The sequence below is a fragment of the Perissodus microlepis genome, chromosome 16 (assembly GCF_051167445.1).
Source record: "Perissodus microlepis isolate ML-2025 ecotype Zambia chromosome 16, ASM5116744v1, whole genome shotgun sequence".
Taxonomy (NCBI): domain Eukaryota; kingdom Metazoa; phylum Chordata; class Actinopteri; order Cichliformes; family Cichlidae; genus Perissodus; species Perissodus microlepis.
This window is the reverse complement of record NC_140476.1, coordinates 15,728,669-15,744,920: the sequence shown is the minus strand read 5'-3', so window position 1 is coordinate 15,744,920 and position 16,252 is coordinate 15,728,669. Positions and strand designations below refer to the sequence as shown.

The 16,252-nt window shown below is 38.7% G+C and overlaps 1 protein-coding gene across 1 annotated transcript; it reads right to left on the bottom strand.

The window, feature by feature from the left end:
• Positions 1 to 11,649: 11,649 nt before the first annotated feature.
• sp5a (Sp5 transcription factor a) lies at positions 11,650 to 15,511 on the bottom strand. Its single transcript, XM_084908886.1, has 2 exons — positions 13,517 to 15,511; positions 11,650 to 13,200 (listed from the first exon to the last, which is right to left on the bottom strand). The coding sequence occupies exons 1-2, from the start codon at positions 13,565 to 13,567 to the stop codon at positions 12,136 to 12,138; spliced, it is 1,116 nt and encodes a 371-aa protein (XP_084765012.1). The 5' UTR covers positions 13,568 to 15,511; the 3' UTR covers positions 11,650 to 12,135.
• Between the last annotated feature and the right edge of the window lie 741 nt (positions 15,512 to 16,252).

The following is a 16,252-nucleotide window of genomic DNA, read 5'->3' as shown; positions in this document are numbered from 1 at the left end:
CAGTCTCCCTTTATACTGAATTGTATAACGCACAGGGAGCCAATACAAGGCTGCCAACACTGAAGTAATGTAATCTCTCTCGGTTTTTCTTTTGGATTTTGGACTATTGTAGACAAGCAAGAGCTGACTGATTAACTCCACAGTATGGTGCATTACAGCAGTTCAGTCTGGATGTAACAAAATCACATATAACCATTTCCAGATCTCATTGTTTTAAGAAAGATTTTAGTCTGGAGATGGTTCTGAGCTCAAAGAACCAGCTTTTGATCGCAGTATTAATTCATCTGTCGAATTTCAAATTAGTGTGCAAGAGCATCCCAAAGTGGGAAAATCTGTTTTTAATCTGTGCTTTAATAAAAGAACTTAAAGAGCCTAAGTTATCCTTCAGTCCATCAATTAATACTGGAAGGCCAAAAAATATGACCTCAGTTTTGGACCTGTATTACTCTAATAAACTGTGGGACATGCATTAATTTGTATATCCAAGATTCACTCATTGAGATGCTGCTGTGTACTTAATTATACTAACAGATTGTAAGTGGTCCCATTTTGTTCTGAGGGAAAATGCAGCATTTTTTTGTGTCCTACTCAGCACTAATTAGTTTCTGTGGATGTACTTTGCTAACCAAGCTTGCTAATATTAACTCATAACTTGGCACTTCAGCCTCTCATCCAGATATGTTTCATAACTCAGAAATGCTAAAACAAAGGCTTTAGAAGCCTTGGCTGCTGCTACTTTTAATCTTCTATATACAAATTACAGCTAATGTGCAAATAATTTAAGGTTCCTGGTTCTGAATCTACCGATTGGCTGGGGTCCTTTCTGTGTAGAGTTTGTATTTTCTCCTCGTGCCTGCATTGATACCCTCTGGGTACTCTGGCTTCCTCTCAAAGACCAAAGACATGCACGTGAGTCTTTGTCTGTATCTCTGGGTTAGCGCTAAAACAATTCAATTTCAGTTTAATTTATTTATATAGCTCCAAATGAAAAGAACAGGTGCCTCAAGAGACTGACTGAAAACTTGTCCTGTGATATGCCCCAGCACCTCTGTCACCCTAAATTGGATAAGCAGAAGAAAATTTATATTTTGCAAATATCAAAAGCAAACAAGCTTTAGCAAATGTATAATTATTTAAAAAAATGTACAGCATTCAGTAATTTGCTATCATTTCACTTCACTTCCAGCTTTATGCATTTCTTCTCAGGCACATCTTTATACACCTATCTGCTTCCAGGAGGTCTTTACTAAGAAGCAGCTGCTGAAGTGCTAAACAAGGAGAGTGTAACCTGAAAAGGAGGAATTATAAAACAACAACAACAACAAATGATTAAAAACCAGAAGGAATAAGAGTTAAAGTTGATCTCCACCAGAAGCTGTTTAAACTGTCCACAAGAGGGGGCAGAATTCAAGCGTCTAGTATATATAGCTAAGTGAGAAGGAGGAATGAAGGCGCTTTCAAGGAGGAAAACTGTTTATCCATTTCTGTTTTTGTGGCAGTAAGAAGGAGACCGTGCGGGGTCCAGTTGCTTCCCCCTGAGCTTGGAGCTGGAAGTGAATCTCCTTTGATCTTGACTTTAGTCTTTCCATCTCTGAGTCAAGGCTGCACAGATCTCAAGTGCCACTTTATAATCAATGACTTTACCAAGTCGTACATTATAAAGTTCTCACATAACAATATGCAGAAAAGAGACGAAATTACATTTAAACAGCACAGATTAATCATTTGCCATTACAGTCACATCTTTTGCTAACAGTTAAACCCAGAAAAACAACTCTTCTTTTGCCTGCAGCGAACAGACCCCTGCTGAGAGACGAAGCAAGGTGACGTTCAGCTCTTAACCTGGAGCTCAGCGCTGTGGATTAAGGGTAAAATGGGCTAACACTGCACTGTGTGAAAATCATCGTTTGATCTTATTAAAGCAGGTGAAACTATGACACCATCAACAGCAATCATAAAACTTTCAGGGCCGTAGCCAGGATGTTTAGAAGACCTCGAGCTATCAGTCCAAATCCCAGAGTTTCTCCTCTTCTCCAAAACCAAAACGAAAGTGTTTAAAACTGCTTTGATTTCTTTCACAAATAGAATTATTCAATTAAGCATTTAATTGCTAGTTGTTTACAATGCAGCATGTAAAATAAAATACTAAGTAGTTATCTTGGAATTAATGAGGAACAGCTTAATCAAAAATTAACTTATAGCAGGCCTTTGTGCAGCCCTCTATATTTAAGCCATCTTTGACCTGATTGGCTGTCCTGTGAAAACAGAAGGTTTGGACAGACTGTGGGTGGGGCTTACTGCTCAAGATAATCAGCTCTCATCAGGGAAACTGAAGCCCAAGCTTGTGGCTCACAGGTATTGGTTATACCTGCACTAACCTCATTATCTGAAACTCGCGATGTTTATAGTAATAACAATAATAATCTCTGACAAAAAATAAGGAAAAAAATAACAGATCCACTTTAAAGACATCTTCTGTTAATGATTAAATGATAGATATCTATAAATTTACATACTACTGTATGCTGCTTGCTCAGTCATTCATGATTACCTTTAAACCACATGACAACATGATAACTAAGCATGCGCCATAAGTGCACCCAGTAGAGTTTTATTCATTTAGGATGATGCTCAGATTCAGCCTGCATCTGAAAAAGGAAGTCAGTGCAAAAATGACTAAAATTCACTATACCAGCCAGCAGGGGGCATCTTCTCTGTTTTCACAAATAAATATACCATCGGAGAGGGGCACACTTGCTAACTTGGTTTAAAACATCAATAAACACGTTTCTGATTAGTTCATGGTCTGAGTCGATGGTTTCAAGTCTTATTTAACAGGACATGAGGTTCATTTTGTACATTTTAATCTAATTTAAGTTAAAAAAGCATAAATATTTCAGGTGTTTGTATTAGAGATGGACCGATCCGATATTACGTATCGGTATCGGTCCGATACTGACCCAAATTACTGGATCGGATATCAGCGAGAAATAAAAAATGTAATCCGATCCATTAAATATCAAAAAAGCACCTCACAAAACTTGCTACACAGCGTAACTCGGCTCATAACCTAGCACGTTGCAGCAGTATACATCACGAGCAGCTGTGTGTATTTGTAGCTTCGCTACCAAACCAGCATTTCATCTCCGAGGAAGTTATCCCAGAGAGAAGTAAAGCAAGTGTGTAAGTTCATCTCTGAATGTTTGTAAAGCATTTTAGCGTTAAGCTTAACAACCGATATATGGAGCGACTGCCTCTTCTCTCTCTCTCCTGCTGCTACTTCAATGTGAAACTGCTTAATGATCAGCTGATCGGCTTTTCTGTTGCGAGTCTGTCTCTCTTCTTAGTTTTTGGCCCACTTCTCACCAGAAAGAGGAAACCAGCGGTTGAACAACAGCAGCACTATTAAGCTTGATAAGCTGTTGTTAGAATTTATTTAATATTACTTTCTACACCAGGATCTTTTTCTACGTAGCTGGTAACTGTGCAGGGGCGGATCTAGCAAAGTTTAGCCAGGGGGGCCGATAGGGCATGAACAGGGAAAAGGGGGCACAAAGACATACTTTTCTTTCTTATTCTCATTTAAAATGTCTAGCTTTTAATAAATAATTACCTGAATCTTACACCCAAAGTTTTAATCTGATGTAAAATATATAGTAGTCCATTACTGTATATATTAACTGTTAAGTCTAATATACCCTAGTAAGCTATACTACTTTTTCCTTTGGGAAGATACCATCTGTGCAGTCTGCAATTCTGTTGAAGAAAGATGTTGAATCTATTTAATTATTCTTGAAAAATAATTTATTTCTGTGCATTTTTCCCCCTGCATCAAATTAAATTTGATTACATCGATTAAGCATCATGAGGTGGAGGGTGGTTCCCTATTTTTTTTTTGCAACCCTATTAGTTAGGTTGCTTAATATTTCTGCTAAGTACTCTTTAAAATACCAGAATAGGGAGGATGGAGTAGGTTTAAGTTTATTAGATTGATTGGTTTTGCTGAACTATGAAATATTTTGGGCACAGTGTATTTTTTACATACAGGTATAACAGAATAGCTTTAGTGTTGTTATTTACTTAAACTTGAGTATAAACTTATACAAAATGCAGCAAGATATTAAAAAAAACATTTTATTGATTAAAAAATACACTATATCGGATTCATATCGGTATCGGCAGATATCCAAATTTATGATATCGGTATCGGTATCGGACATAAAAAAGTGGTATCGTGCCATCTCTAGTTTGTATCAACTCTGAAACTCTGAAAATGGAAACATCAAGAAAGGCTGGTTTGAGTATTTCAGAAACTGCTGATGTACTTGGATTTTCCCAAGCAACCATCCCTAGAGTTTACAGGGAATAACCTGAAAAAGTGAAAATATCCAATGAGTTGCAGTTCTCTGGGCCAAAAAAACACGTTGGCTACTGCAGAGGCCCAGATTTGCATTTGGCCAAAGCCATTTCCCGCTTTCCTGTCTGCTCTACTATCCTGCCAATGAACGTTAAAGGCAAAAAAATAAAAAAACAAAAAAAGATAAATGCCTTGTTGCTGTCAGGGAGAATGCCCAGACTGCTTCAAGCTGACATCAATACAACAGAAGAGCATCTCCGACAGCATCTCCACACGTCAAACCTTGAAGCAGACGGGTTACGGCAGCAGAAGACCACACTGTTTCCCACTCCTGTCATCATCTAAAACTGCTTTCTTGCTCATAACAATGACTTCATTGTACTCAAAGGCCTCGACGGTTAAAAAATAAATAAATCTCAAACCAAAACGTATTTGGGATGTGGTGGCAAAGGAGATTCACATCATGAATGTGCACGTGATAAATCTATTGCAACTCTGCAACGCTATCATGTCAACATGGACCAAAATCTAAATGTTTGCAGCACATTGTTGAATCAATGCCACAAAGAATTAAGGCAGTTCTGAAGGCTAAAGGGGGTACTACCCTTTTTTAAGCAAGGTGTACATATAAAGTGTCTAATGAGTGTACACATTTAATGTACAGACACAAGAGTGGCATCTTTAGTCACTGTACAGAAAACAATACAAACAAACTGTTTAAGCTGTTAGGAATAAAAACGGCTTTTTACTTCTTTAGTTGAAGTTCACAGAAAAATAATTCCTCAGTGTGGGTCAAATTTAAACAGGGTCAAGGACAGAATATAAACACTGTTAGATCCTGACTCCTTAGGGAATAAAACATGTCCAAGGGGAGCTGCTGGTTCCAGTCACTGCACTGCATTGTGTTACTGGGGCATACACTGAGCAGCTGAGTAAATGCTTATCAGCATTTAAACATATTTATGTAATCAATAAAGGAGAAAAGGGAATTAGTTATAAAGAAAATGACATGTTTTAATTACATTTTAATCACTGTGTACTGATGTATAAAACATGGGGCCCAGCGTGAGACTGAGTCTGTCTGACCTCTTACACATAAATCTCCATTCACAAGTCCCCCTTTTTAATCACAACTAGCATGAAATTTTCTCTTTATCAAAACACTTTTATATGTCTCGATGTAAGAAGTCAAAGTTAGAATCCAATTTAACAATTTTTCATGGTTTAAATACCCAATAGCCTTTTTTCCCCCTTAAGAGCCAATTAAAACGTACAAAAGTACAATCCTTTAATTTTCTCATAAAAATGTAAATGGCTCAAAATGACTGGTAGCAATCAGAGGAATTATTTCACACTGGAAAATAAATCTCAGCGTCTCCATATAATCATACAGCAATGACATCTGCGATGTAGGAGAAGTACAACATAGGGATTATATTTCTTTTGTGTTTCTGATTCTCTCTCTCACTGTTTTGCTTTACAAATGGGATGAGGTCATCCTGATTAAACTACAATATGAGGTTTACTACCGTCGCCTGATTGAGTCCGTTTTTTAACCACTGAATACGGTTTAAACGGGCCTCCTGTGAGACATGAAAATCACAATCTCCTTCTCGCAGTTAGGGACACTCGGCTGTGAATGCATAGAAGAGCTGAAATCGAGTTTCTCGTGTGATGCATTTCCTCAGCGATTAAAGTGTCAGAAAGCATCTTTCATTCCTATGAAGACAGTTTTAGGATAAGGGCGGAAATTACAAATCAATTTGCTGACTATTTGTTTTCAATGATTTGTTTGCTCATTTTTATCCAAGCCTTGCAAATTCACAGTATGTGAAACTATTGCTTTTCACAAAAGGGAAGCGCCAAGTATTCAGGAATTAGCCAAGCAAGGAAACCACAAGGTAAGGCCCCTCATTTCAGCTGGCAGGCTAGCATTCAGATTTAAAATAAGGAGGTTTAATATTTTCCATCTAATAATGACAAACAGCAGCTGACCTCAGTCACAAATGTGTTATTCATGCGGATAATGATAAATAGGAGAGAAAGCCTTTTACTGGCTCCAGTCTTTGCAAGACATCACCAATAAAGAGGAAAACACAATCCTCTGCAGTCTTCTCTCTCCAGCACCGAAGCACCAAAAACTGCAGTTCTTCCAATGGAGGCCGCTAAACTGGATCTCTTGACAGTGTTTGGGGGGTGCTGGTTTCTTATTGGAGCATCTTGATGAAATTATCTGACAAACAAATGATCTGGCCCGCTGTGTGGTACAGCCCATCTATGCTCCTGTTTTTGTTAGTGAAACTTTTCTTGCTTAGGACTTGATGGATGGATGTAGCTTGCTAGCACTGACTAGCTTGGCAACCTTCCGAGCTAAAAATTAAGCTAACACAAAAGTGGTAGTTCCTCCACTGGCTCAAACATGGAGTCAATCCCTTTAGACGCCCATGTAAAACGTTAAAACTTTACCTCATTAAAAAAAAAAAAGAGTCATGTTTAGATCCTGGTACAAAACATTTTTACCTTCTATGGATATTTTCCCCCCATTATATGAACTCTGAGTGTGCTGGATGTGTTTATAACTCATCCACATGAATATTTGAATGAAGGGTGTGGCTGTTTTGATTGACAGACATCCCAATATTGGTATCTGGAGTCAGCTGGTGTCTGCTAGGCTTCATCCACTACATTGAGTGATTAAATTGGACCTCTTCGCTCTGTGTGTTTTATGCAGTAGCCCAGCCTAGCTAATTTATGGTTTGCTTCTGTTTTAGTGAGAGAAATTCCAGCATTTACTTGTGCTTTATTAGTACAGTTTATGATTACTGTTTGCTAACCAAGCTAATGAGTGTTAGCCGTTAACTTAGTGCTCCACCCACTGATTATAATGTAGCTAAGTTAATGGGATGTTTGGTGAATAATTTTGACTCAGAATAAAGACTTGAGGCCAAACTTAATGAACAAACTAATCTATATTCAGGTAAGCAGTAAAAACCAAATGCCCATAAATCCAAACAAGGGAAACCAGACAGCAGGAGAACAGTACGAGCAGTACAACGTGGCAAAGAGCTGAGGAAAACTAAGGGCTTAAATAGATACACACTAGGTTATTGGGGAGAGGGGACACAGCTGTGTAAAACAAAACACAGGTGCACAGAATCTAGCTAACAAGTCAAAGGGAAACAAAACTAAAGAAAACACAAAATTAGCAGTTAACAAATTAAAACAGGAAGTGACTAAACACAGGACGCATAAATGCAAACACAGAAGGAGAGGAAAAATGACTTTGTGGAATAAATAGTTACTAAAAGTACTAAGAAAACACAACCTGGAAATATCATGAAAAAGCCAAAAGAAAAAAAAAGAAAATAAGGCCTGAATATGAAAATATAAATAACAGAAAATATCAAAATTAACAAAACTAAAATATTAAACTTGGGTGGTCACAGACCCCGAAAGATGACAGTTAACTTCTGTCTTAAAGAAGCCAACATGGCAGCAGACAGATAGTTAGATCTAAAGCTTTAAACTGTGGAGTCTAAAACCGAGATGACATCACAGTGGCTACGGCTTTTATAGGCCACTGTCTAAAAGCACACTACTCTCTGTTCTTAAAAAAAACACAATCAAAAAACAAACAATAGCCATCAATCTTCAAAAGTTTAAAATGTTTTTATTTGACTGTGAAAACTGTTTTAAATCATAGCTGAAAAATAAATTATGCTTAATGGGTCATCCACATAGGAAGTGATTCCCTCATCATGCATCACTCTGTAGCTGTAGACTGCATGCTAGGACAATTCAGCCAATCCGGTTGCCTAGGAAACCCAGTGTTATTGACAAATATAGCTGTCTTGATTTCAGCTTACAGACTCAGTACCGATGAAATTACTACACCAACCTTTTCTCTTCTTGCTGAACTAAAACGTAGCATCAGCTCCAAGGCTGTAAGATTATCGGCTGTACATGTGTGTCCTCCACTGACTGCAGCAGAGTTGCTGGTATCAGGTTTTTGCTCGTCAGTCATTTTATTCTGAACGTCTGCAGAGTGAGGAAGGATCACTGGCTGAACTGCTATGATGGCAGTGAATATCCTAATGTTACACTAAAGTATTAGCAATGTTCTTTGATCATTTACCCAGCGTTTGTATTAACGCTGCAGTTACAGCAGCTTCACATTTGCGGAGCGGCATACGAAGATGTAACCACTCACAACATGCAGATACAGATGTATTTGTCAAGGGCTGTTAAGTAAGTGAACTTTTAGAAAGCTAAAAAAGATTCAATCACAAATTTAAATCTGGTCACACGTGCACTCATAATCAGCAACTAGGTTTGGACTCAAGTTTCACTTACTCAAACGTATCTGGAGCTTTAGTGGATCTTGCCTGTGAAATAGTCACTGAGAGTGAAAATGGACTTTTATGAATAAATACTTAATGAATAAACAGACACAGTTATAAATATTTTCAAGGCAAATTCACTAATGTTCTCATATGGTAACGGCTGCTTTATAGTCAGTCATTCATTATGGTTGCAACAACAATCAGTAGTTTAAAACCGTACCCTACTTGGCTTGAGATTGGGTTAACTTTACCATGTAACTATATACTGTTTATAATTTTATACTATTACTTGTTATTTGGACCCAGTACTTTAAAAGGTACCAGTTTTACACACATCTTTAGCTTACCGTCTTAGTCTATTTGTTAAAGTAAGCAGTCCATTTAAGAATAAAAAAATATGTATCACTGGGTAAAAACATCCTTCTGTCTGGATGGTTAATTTATATATTTATAAACCACTTATAGACAGTCTTAAAGTGGGTTAAAGAAGGGGAATCACACTGAGTATAATGATGGGAATGAACATTTAATCTGTGATTATACCTATCCCAGCAAAGCTAATGAAGCTTTTCTGTCAGTCACATTTAAGGAGGTATTTGTGATATGGAATTTAAAAACTTCATAAATCTTTCATTCAACTTTCAGAAGATAAACTTAAGCCACAACATACGATATCCTCACTACAAACAGTTAAGCGTTATGGCCTCCAGCAGAGTCGAAGAATAGCAGCCAAATCGCAGCCATTGTGAGGAGCCGGGTTGGGTGCAATCAACACATCCATCCATAGGCTTCGTTTTATAATAGGATCATGAAATTTGGATAGAGACTTACAGTTCAAGTGGTCAAATCACACTTTATATGGTAGCTTTTGATTTTTTTTCTACTTTATTCTTCTTCTTTGGCCGAATGTGATACGTTAATATCCTGCAGATTCTTTGGAAAACTAGAAGCAGGCTAATGAAACTCACAGCCTCACACGAACAACACGTCATAAGGGAGCGACAAAAACCGGTCTAAATACCACTTTTGATACATTTAATTCAACATAGAACTGCAACAGTTGTGATCATCTGTTGGGTATTTAAGGCCCAGTTTACAATTATTGGTGACGTATTGAATATACCTGAACATTTCAAGTATTGATGACCATACTGTATTTAGCATTTTTCATGTGATTATTCATTAAAACTAATGGGATGAATTCCTGCCACTTAATAAACTTTTTCAAGTTTATTCCACCTAGATTCAGCCCGTCTATGGTTTGTCCTTTTAAAGAATTTGAAGTTTAAAGAATGACGGCATGTTTGCATCCTGAATTTTCAATTCTGGTGAAGGAACAATACTTGAATTTAAATCAACACATAAAATAGTTTGCAACAGAATAATTAAGTAAACTAAACTAGAGCTAAAGCTGCATTTGCACTGGTGGATAAAGTTCGACAAAGTGACTGAAACATTGGCTCAGTAAGTCATGCTTTCTAAATTGTCCGTGACTACGCTCTGAGCGTTAGAAAAACAGGGAAAAAGATCTGTGAGAGCAAATGTTACTGTTACAATTCTAAGAATAATATTTGCCTGCTTTTATGGATAACAGCAACTTACAAAAGGGGGCGCTGTTGAGGCAGAAAACTCTTTCTGAAAACTCCTCTGAATGGCAGCCCTCCTTTTCATGCTGACATTCTCAGAGAACCCACATAGAGGCAAACAGAGTGACTGCTGGCAGGCAGTGATGCTGCTCTGCTTTACTTACTGAATGAGTAAATTAGATGACTGGATCTGTATCACTGTCTGATCTGTAAAAAGTTCAATACTTTTTGTTGTGTTGATAAGTTGTATGAAAAGTAAGAGCCTCGAGGTTCGAACCCCAGGATTGTTTTTCTCTCCGAAGGTCGACAATTTTACTCCCCAATCACCAAGAGATGATGTGGGCGGAGGAAGTCAAAGTGAAACACTTGAAATAACTGATGAGAAAGCAGCACATGAGCATGCAGTCGTAAAACAGAGAAATGCTTTTGAGCAAGGCATTACTACAGTGGTAAATGTGACATCTAGTATGCCACAAGTGCCATAAAAATCCAGCTGCTGCATATCCCGGGGTCACCTATTCTATCACATGTTCAGAGTAAGAGTTTTTCTGTTGATTGGTCACATTTCCAATTGCAATGACACTGCAATACAGGAAATGTCCAACACAGTGGCACAAAACAAATCCACCACCTATCAGAGTGCATAAATACTGAAGAGCGTTCCTGCAATTGAATGTCTGAGAATAAGAAACCATGATAATATGAGCTTATGTGCAATAGCCCAAACACGACAGTGTTACAGGTCTGGAAAACACTTCTGATACAGAAATTTGGAGCTTAATTAAATATTTGAAGCGGTCCTTTTCATTCCTTTTACGAAGACGGATGTTTAATATTTATTTATCCATCATTTTACCCAGTTGGTGGCCTAATTTCAGCACTCACAGGTACATCTCAACAAGGTGGCTGCACATTTTTCCATTATTTCTGTGGCGATTTTCAAAATTCACTCCCCACCAAATCAAATTCTGTCACCTCTTCGCCTAAATTTTTCTGGGCTTTTGTTTTAAAAAACAGCAGCAAAGTGGGACTCGACAGAGTTCTTTTACATTTTCAGAACAGCCTCAAAAGTAATGATAATACTAATAATAGTCATAAAAAAATCACTGTCCTGCTACTTTTTCTTTTTTTTTTTTAACCGTAATCAAAAGATGGAAACATTTACGTTTAGAATAATGAGTATTTAAAAATATATAGTCTAAAATTAATGACTGGATTTTACTGGCAGGAAACTTTGACAACATTAAGTCTGCAACATTTTACAAAGCACACACATTATTCCATGAATAAAAAATATATATACCGCCTGGATGCCTCATCATCACTCATATAACTGAGGGATATTAAATGAATTGTTCTGAGATGAGGAAAACGTCATAACTTTTATTCTCACACAGCATTTAGGTCATATTAACAATAGCAGATCTTCTGGAGAGCATGCTTTTATAAACACCCCATATGGAGCAAAAACAGACACTTTCATTCAACAAAAGCTATTAAATATCATTTACAGGGGAGTGAAATCTTCCACCGAAGACATTGATCAAAACACAAGTTGAAAACTTGTCTTCCTTGATATGATATAGACAGTGAATTCAAACTTATGAGCTCCTCCATGGTCCCAAATTAACTTATGAAACTTTATATATATATATATATATATACACACACACAAATGTTCTACACAGACCAGCAATGTTAGAAACTATTGTCAGGATGTAAGAAATCGACCAACAAAATTAACCAAGTATCCTACAAAAATGCAGCTCACTGTGAACTTGTAACTAGTGTAGCACTGACTGTATTGCACTATTTTAAAGTCTACTGTTTAAGATGACTATAAGGTGTGTTACAACATCCTGGTGTCCTCTCTTTTCACGTGATCTAGTGTCTTGTCGTGGCATTTGCTCTTTTTGTTCTGGTGAGTTTTGACGTGTTTTGCCAAGTGGTCACTCCTCATGAACCTTTTGCAGCAGTCCGGGCAAACAAAGCGCTTCTCCCCTGTGTGAGTCCTCAGGTGTCTCTGCAGCTCATCCGACCTGGTGAAACTCTTGCCACAGAATAGCCAGTTGCACACAAACGGCCGCTCCCCCGAGTGCCACCTCAGGTGCGCTTTGAGGTGAGAAGTTTTCCCATAAACTTTCCCGCAACCCGGTATGTGGCAAATGTGCTGCTTCTTCTTCCCGGGCTCGTCGCTGGACGTGGAGGACTGGCAGTTCGGACACCTGCACCTCCTGCACCGCCGCGCAGTCGCGAGGGGGGACTTTGTGTGCAGCAGAGCGGCGATTTGCGTCTGGTATTGCGCAAAGTCCGTGTGTCCCAGAACCAAGCCTCTCTGCAGCTGGAAGCGGTGAGGACCGAGTGAGGAAGAGTGGCTTACGTGGTTCCCCTGCTGGAGGCTCCACCACGGAATATCCTCTCCAGGGTTTGGGGACAACTGTCTCTGCTGCTGGTGCACAAGGCCGGAGGGTCCCGTGACAAAACTTGGCATCGCGGGCGGAATGGGAGCTGGAGCCGCGTAGCTGACGGCGGGGACGTAGGTGGGAGGGCAGGTGGACTGCATGGAGCAAGGCAGCATCTTCACGGGGGAGAAGTCATAGGGGTACGAGGGGTCCGCCGGAGGGGTGAGGGGTAGTTCGTGGTGGGAGCTGAAGGGGCTCTGGATGTGCGCAGAGAGCTGGGGCTTGGAGGATAGTCCGAAAGTAGAGTTGTTGGCCAGGCTGCTCTGAGGGTTTCCCTCGTTAGTCCACGGGTGAAATAAACGCGAAGGAGAACCCAGCGTGGGATCGTAGGGGACCTGGAGGAAATCAGCGGGGTTTGATCCGTGGTTATGCCCGATCCTGTTGCAAGTGGCAGCCAGGAGAGCCAGCGGAGAGTGCTTACAGTTCTCTGGGGAAGAGTTTGGAGTGCGATCCTGGATAACCAAGACACACATTTTTTTTTAACGTTATGATCTCAGTTTAACACATTTATGACACATTTATGACACATGCCACTTTTAATTATGACGAAATGGTCGGTCTGAGTTGGTCTGAAATCTGAATCTAAATGATGAAGTCAATCGTGATGGTGCGACACAAAAGTTGGCGGCATGTTGCAGCAGGACTCATTAAGCCCCCAAACAATTAGCGTCGGAAATGAGAAGACACGTATTTTGAGCATAAACTGGAGTTAGCAACTTCACAAGTTCTTAAAAGTGGTGAAAAGTGAAGAGAAACTTGCGCACAAACCTGAAGAAAAGCCTGAAGTGTTTCATTCCGCAGTACAGCCACTGCTGCCATGGTATACGTCCTCCTCCGCTCGGTGAAGACGAATAAAAAATAAAAGCACTAATTTAGACAAATATGCTCATTCGCGGTACACAAAAAATATATCTTGTCGAGCAGGGCTTCACTCTCCAGTGCTTCCTCTCTCCGATATATCCTTGGTCTATCTGAAGAGTGAGGGATCACTTCTTAGAATTTGATAAGGACTTTGGTGGGCCGCCAGCCAGTCAGAAATAAGATTTATTACTTTGAAGTTTGCCGCTGCCCAATCATCAAAGAATAGCGGCTCTTTGAGAGGGGAAAGCAAATCCTTTGAATCCACAAAGCTCCTATGGTGTGTTTGTTGGTCTGGATAAAGGAGCTGATTATTAGGGGGGCTGGGAAGGGAGGAGATAAAGGCGGGACAATTAATGAAGTAATCACTATGTGGGAAATGTATATACACAAATAATTGGATTTTCTTGATCAAAGACCCCCATGCCGCCTGGAGACCCCAGTATTGGATGCTGTAGTCATCTGATCCTCTTTTTTGTAATTAAGGATTTGTAGCAGAACCCTATGTGACAATGTGACATTGTTATCTCTGGAGATCTCCAAGAGCGTTGCCTCACTGTTTGATGGAGGAAAGAGACCAAATCAAGTGACTCAACACAAAGTTCTCATCTCTGAAGAATCTGCGTCTCTTTTACATTTCAAGCTTAAATTACAAAAAAAAATAAAATAAAATAAAAAATCTTTGTTGTGCCTTTGAACTGAAACACTTAATTATGCCCTCTCTGAATTATTTAAATACTTATTTCCCCTTCACTCATTTCAATCAGTTGTTTTATCAGAACCTCAATCCAGTTCATTCTTTCCCAACCCAAACTAAAAGCCTGAAGGAAAAAGAAAAAAAAAACTCCCAGCAGGTAATTTAAATGAGTATTTTCTAACGTATCAGATAAGTGAGGTGACAAAGGTAGCACTTAAAATGTGGACATCTCAATTATGTTTTCTTCTTATGTCAGTATGACTGAACAGGAGGTCCCGGAAACCAGAAAGAAACTAATGATCCCATCCACTGCAGCTTCTCAAAAAGAAAAAAAAAAGAAACCTGAGCTAACACATCCTGTAATACTGCATCCTTTTTGTTTCAGAGCATTTAATGAAGGCAAAAGTATGCAGTTTTCATAAGATAACATCCGCAACTTTTTTAAAATGTGTTGCAGAGCTGGAAAAAAATGGAAGTTGTAGTTCAACTCTCTGATCTTTATCTGGCTTCCCTGCAGAAACAATCACTGTCCTCTCAACTAGTTTGGAGCGGCAGATTTTGAATTAGATCTGTTCCTTTGAAGGGATTAATGTTCCCAGTTCTCTCCCACGGCTTTACACACAGTCATGAGGGAAAGGGGGAGTCCTGCTGGGCTTCACTGGAGCCATGCTAAACTACAAGACTGGCTACAGGAGTGAGTGGTGTAGTCACACTGTTAACCTTGTTTACATCAAGCTGTGGCAGCCACAGAGCTCGATGCTGCTTCAAAATATGCAAAAAATGTGGTAATCAGGAAGGTTTTAAGACAACAAGCTTGAAAATCACCTCACAGATTTCATAAAATTATAAATCTGAACAAGCAGTACTAAAAAATGGTGCTATTTACTTTTAATGTGTCACTTTAAAATTGCCCCAACCGTTGATCCTCTAAAATCACACTTTGTTTTCAACTTATCATGAGATGATGACCAATTAAGAAATCCAAAATAGCTATGTCTTACATTTATAAACAGATTATACCAAACCAAAAGGACAAATGCTACATAAAAGGTATTTTTCACACCCTATGAGCCAAAATGTGTACCCATTAACCACCTTTAGCTGCTGCCTAATACATTTGAAATGAATGAACTATTTTTGAGCTTTATTAAAGCTCAAAACAGATTTATTGAATAACCTAATTAGGAGACATTGATAAGATGTACTTTGGGGTTGCCAGGCTGTGAAAAGTATCCTTTGATTTGTGCTTTTGGTTTATATTTGCTAATAATTTAGTCACCAATACTATAAATATAAATTTTTTTAAACACGTGTAGCCAAGGAAGTGCAGGCAGAAGAAAAACCTGTTATAAAAAGATTTATAACACATTAATAACGGGTTTATGTGTACACCTAAAAGGAGCAAGCAAAAGAAGGAGAAGAATAAATGCAGGTTTAACATTTTTATAAAGCTGTTAAAACTTATAAAGGCTTCATAAATGACACCTCATTGCAAATTTTTGTGAGCTTCACTGGTGCGAAACTGTTTGAAGGATCTTAGCACAAAGGAGCTCAAACTACATGAAAGGTACATGAAAAAAGTACAGGATGCTGTAAATTTGCTTAACCAGCTATTTGTAAGACTTCAGATGTCACTGGTTAAAAAAAATATCCATAGTCTGTTCTGTAAAGTTTGTATTTGTGCAGCAAAGTGCTGTCAGTTAGTTTTTACTTCCAGGTTTAAATGTCAGATAAATGTCAAATGTTGCAATCTGCTCTCTTATGCCAACAGTAAAGGAGGAATCCACCCTAAAACAACATTTTTCTACTACAGCAGCCTGGTTCATAGGCATTAAAAACATCAGATTTTAATTCTGATTTAAGGTGGATTTCCACTTAAATCAGGTTTACATGCGAGCTGTCATATGCCATGTAAGGCATATTTCAGCCATATGTGACAACTGCATGAA

Bases quoted from the DNA above. Each gene is read 5' to 3' on its own strand.
- sp5a (XM_084908886.1), bottom strand. From the start codon at position 13,567: ATGGCAGCAGTGGCTGTACTGCGGAATGAAACACTTCAGGCTTTTCTT. The intron at 13,201-13,516 runs GTTTGTGCGCAA...TTGGTTATCCAG, and splicing joins CACTTCAGGCTTTTCTTCAG to GATCGCACTCCAAACTCTTC.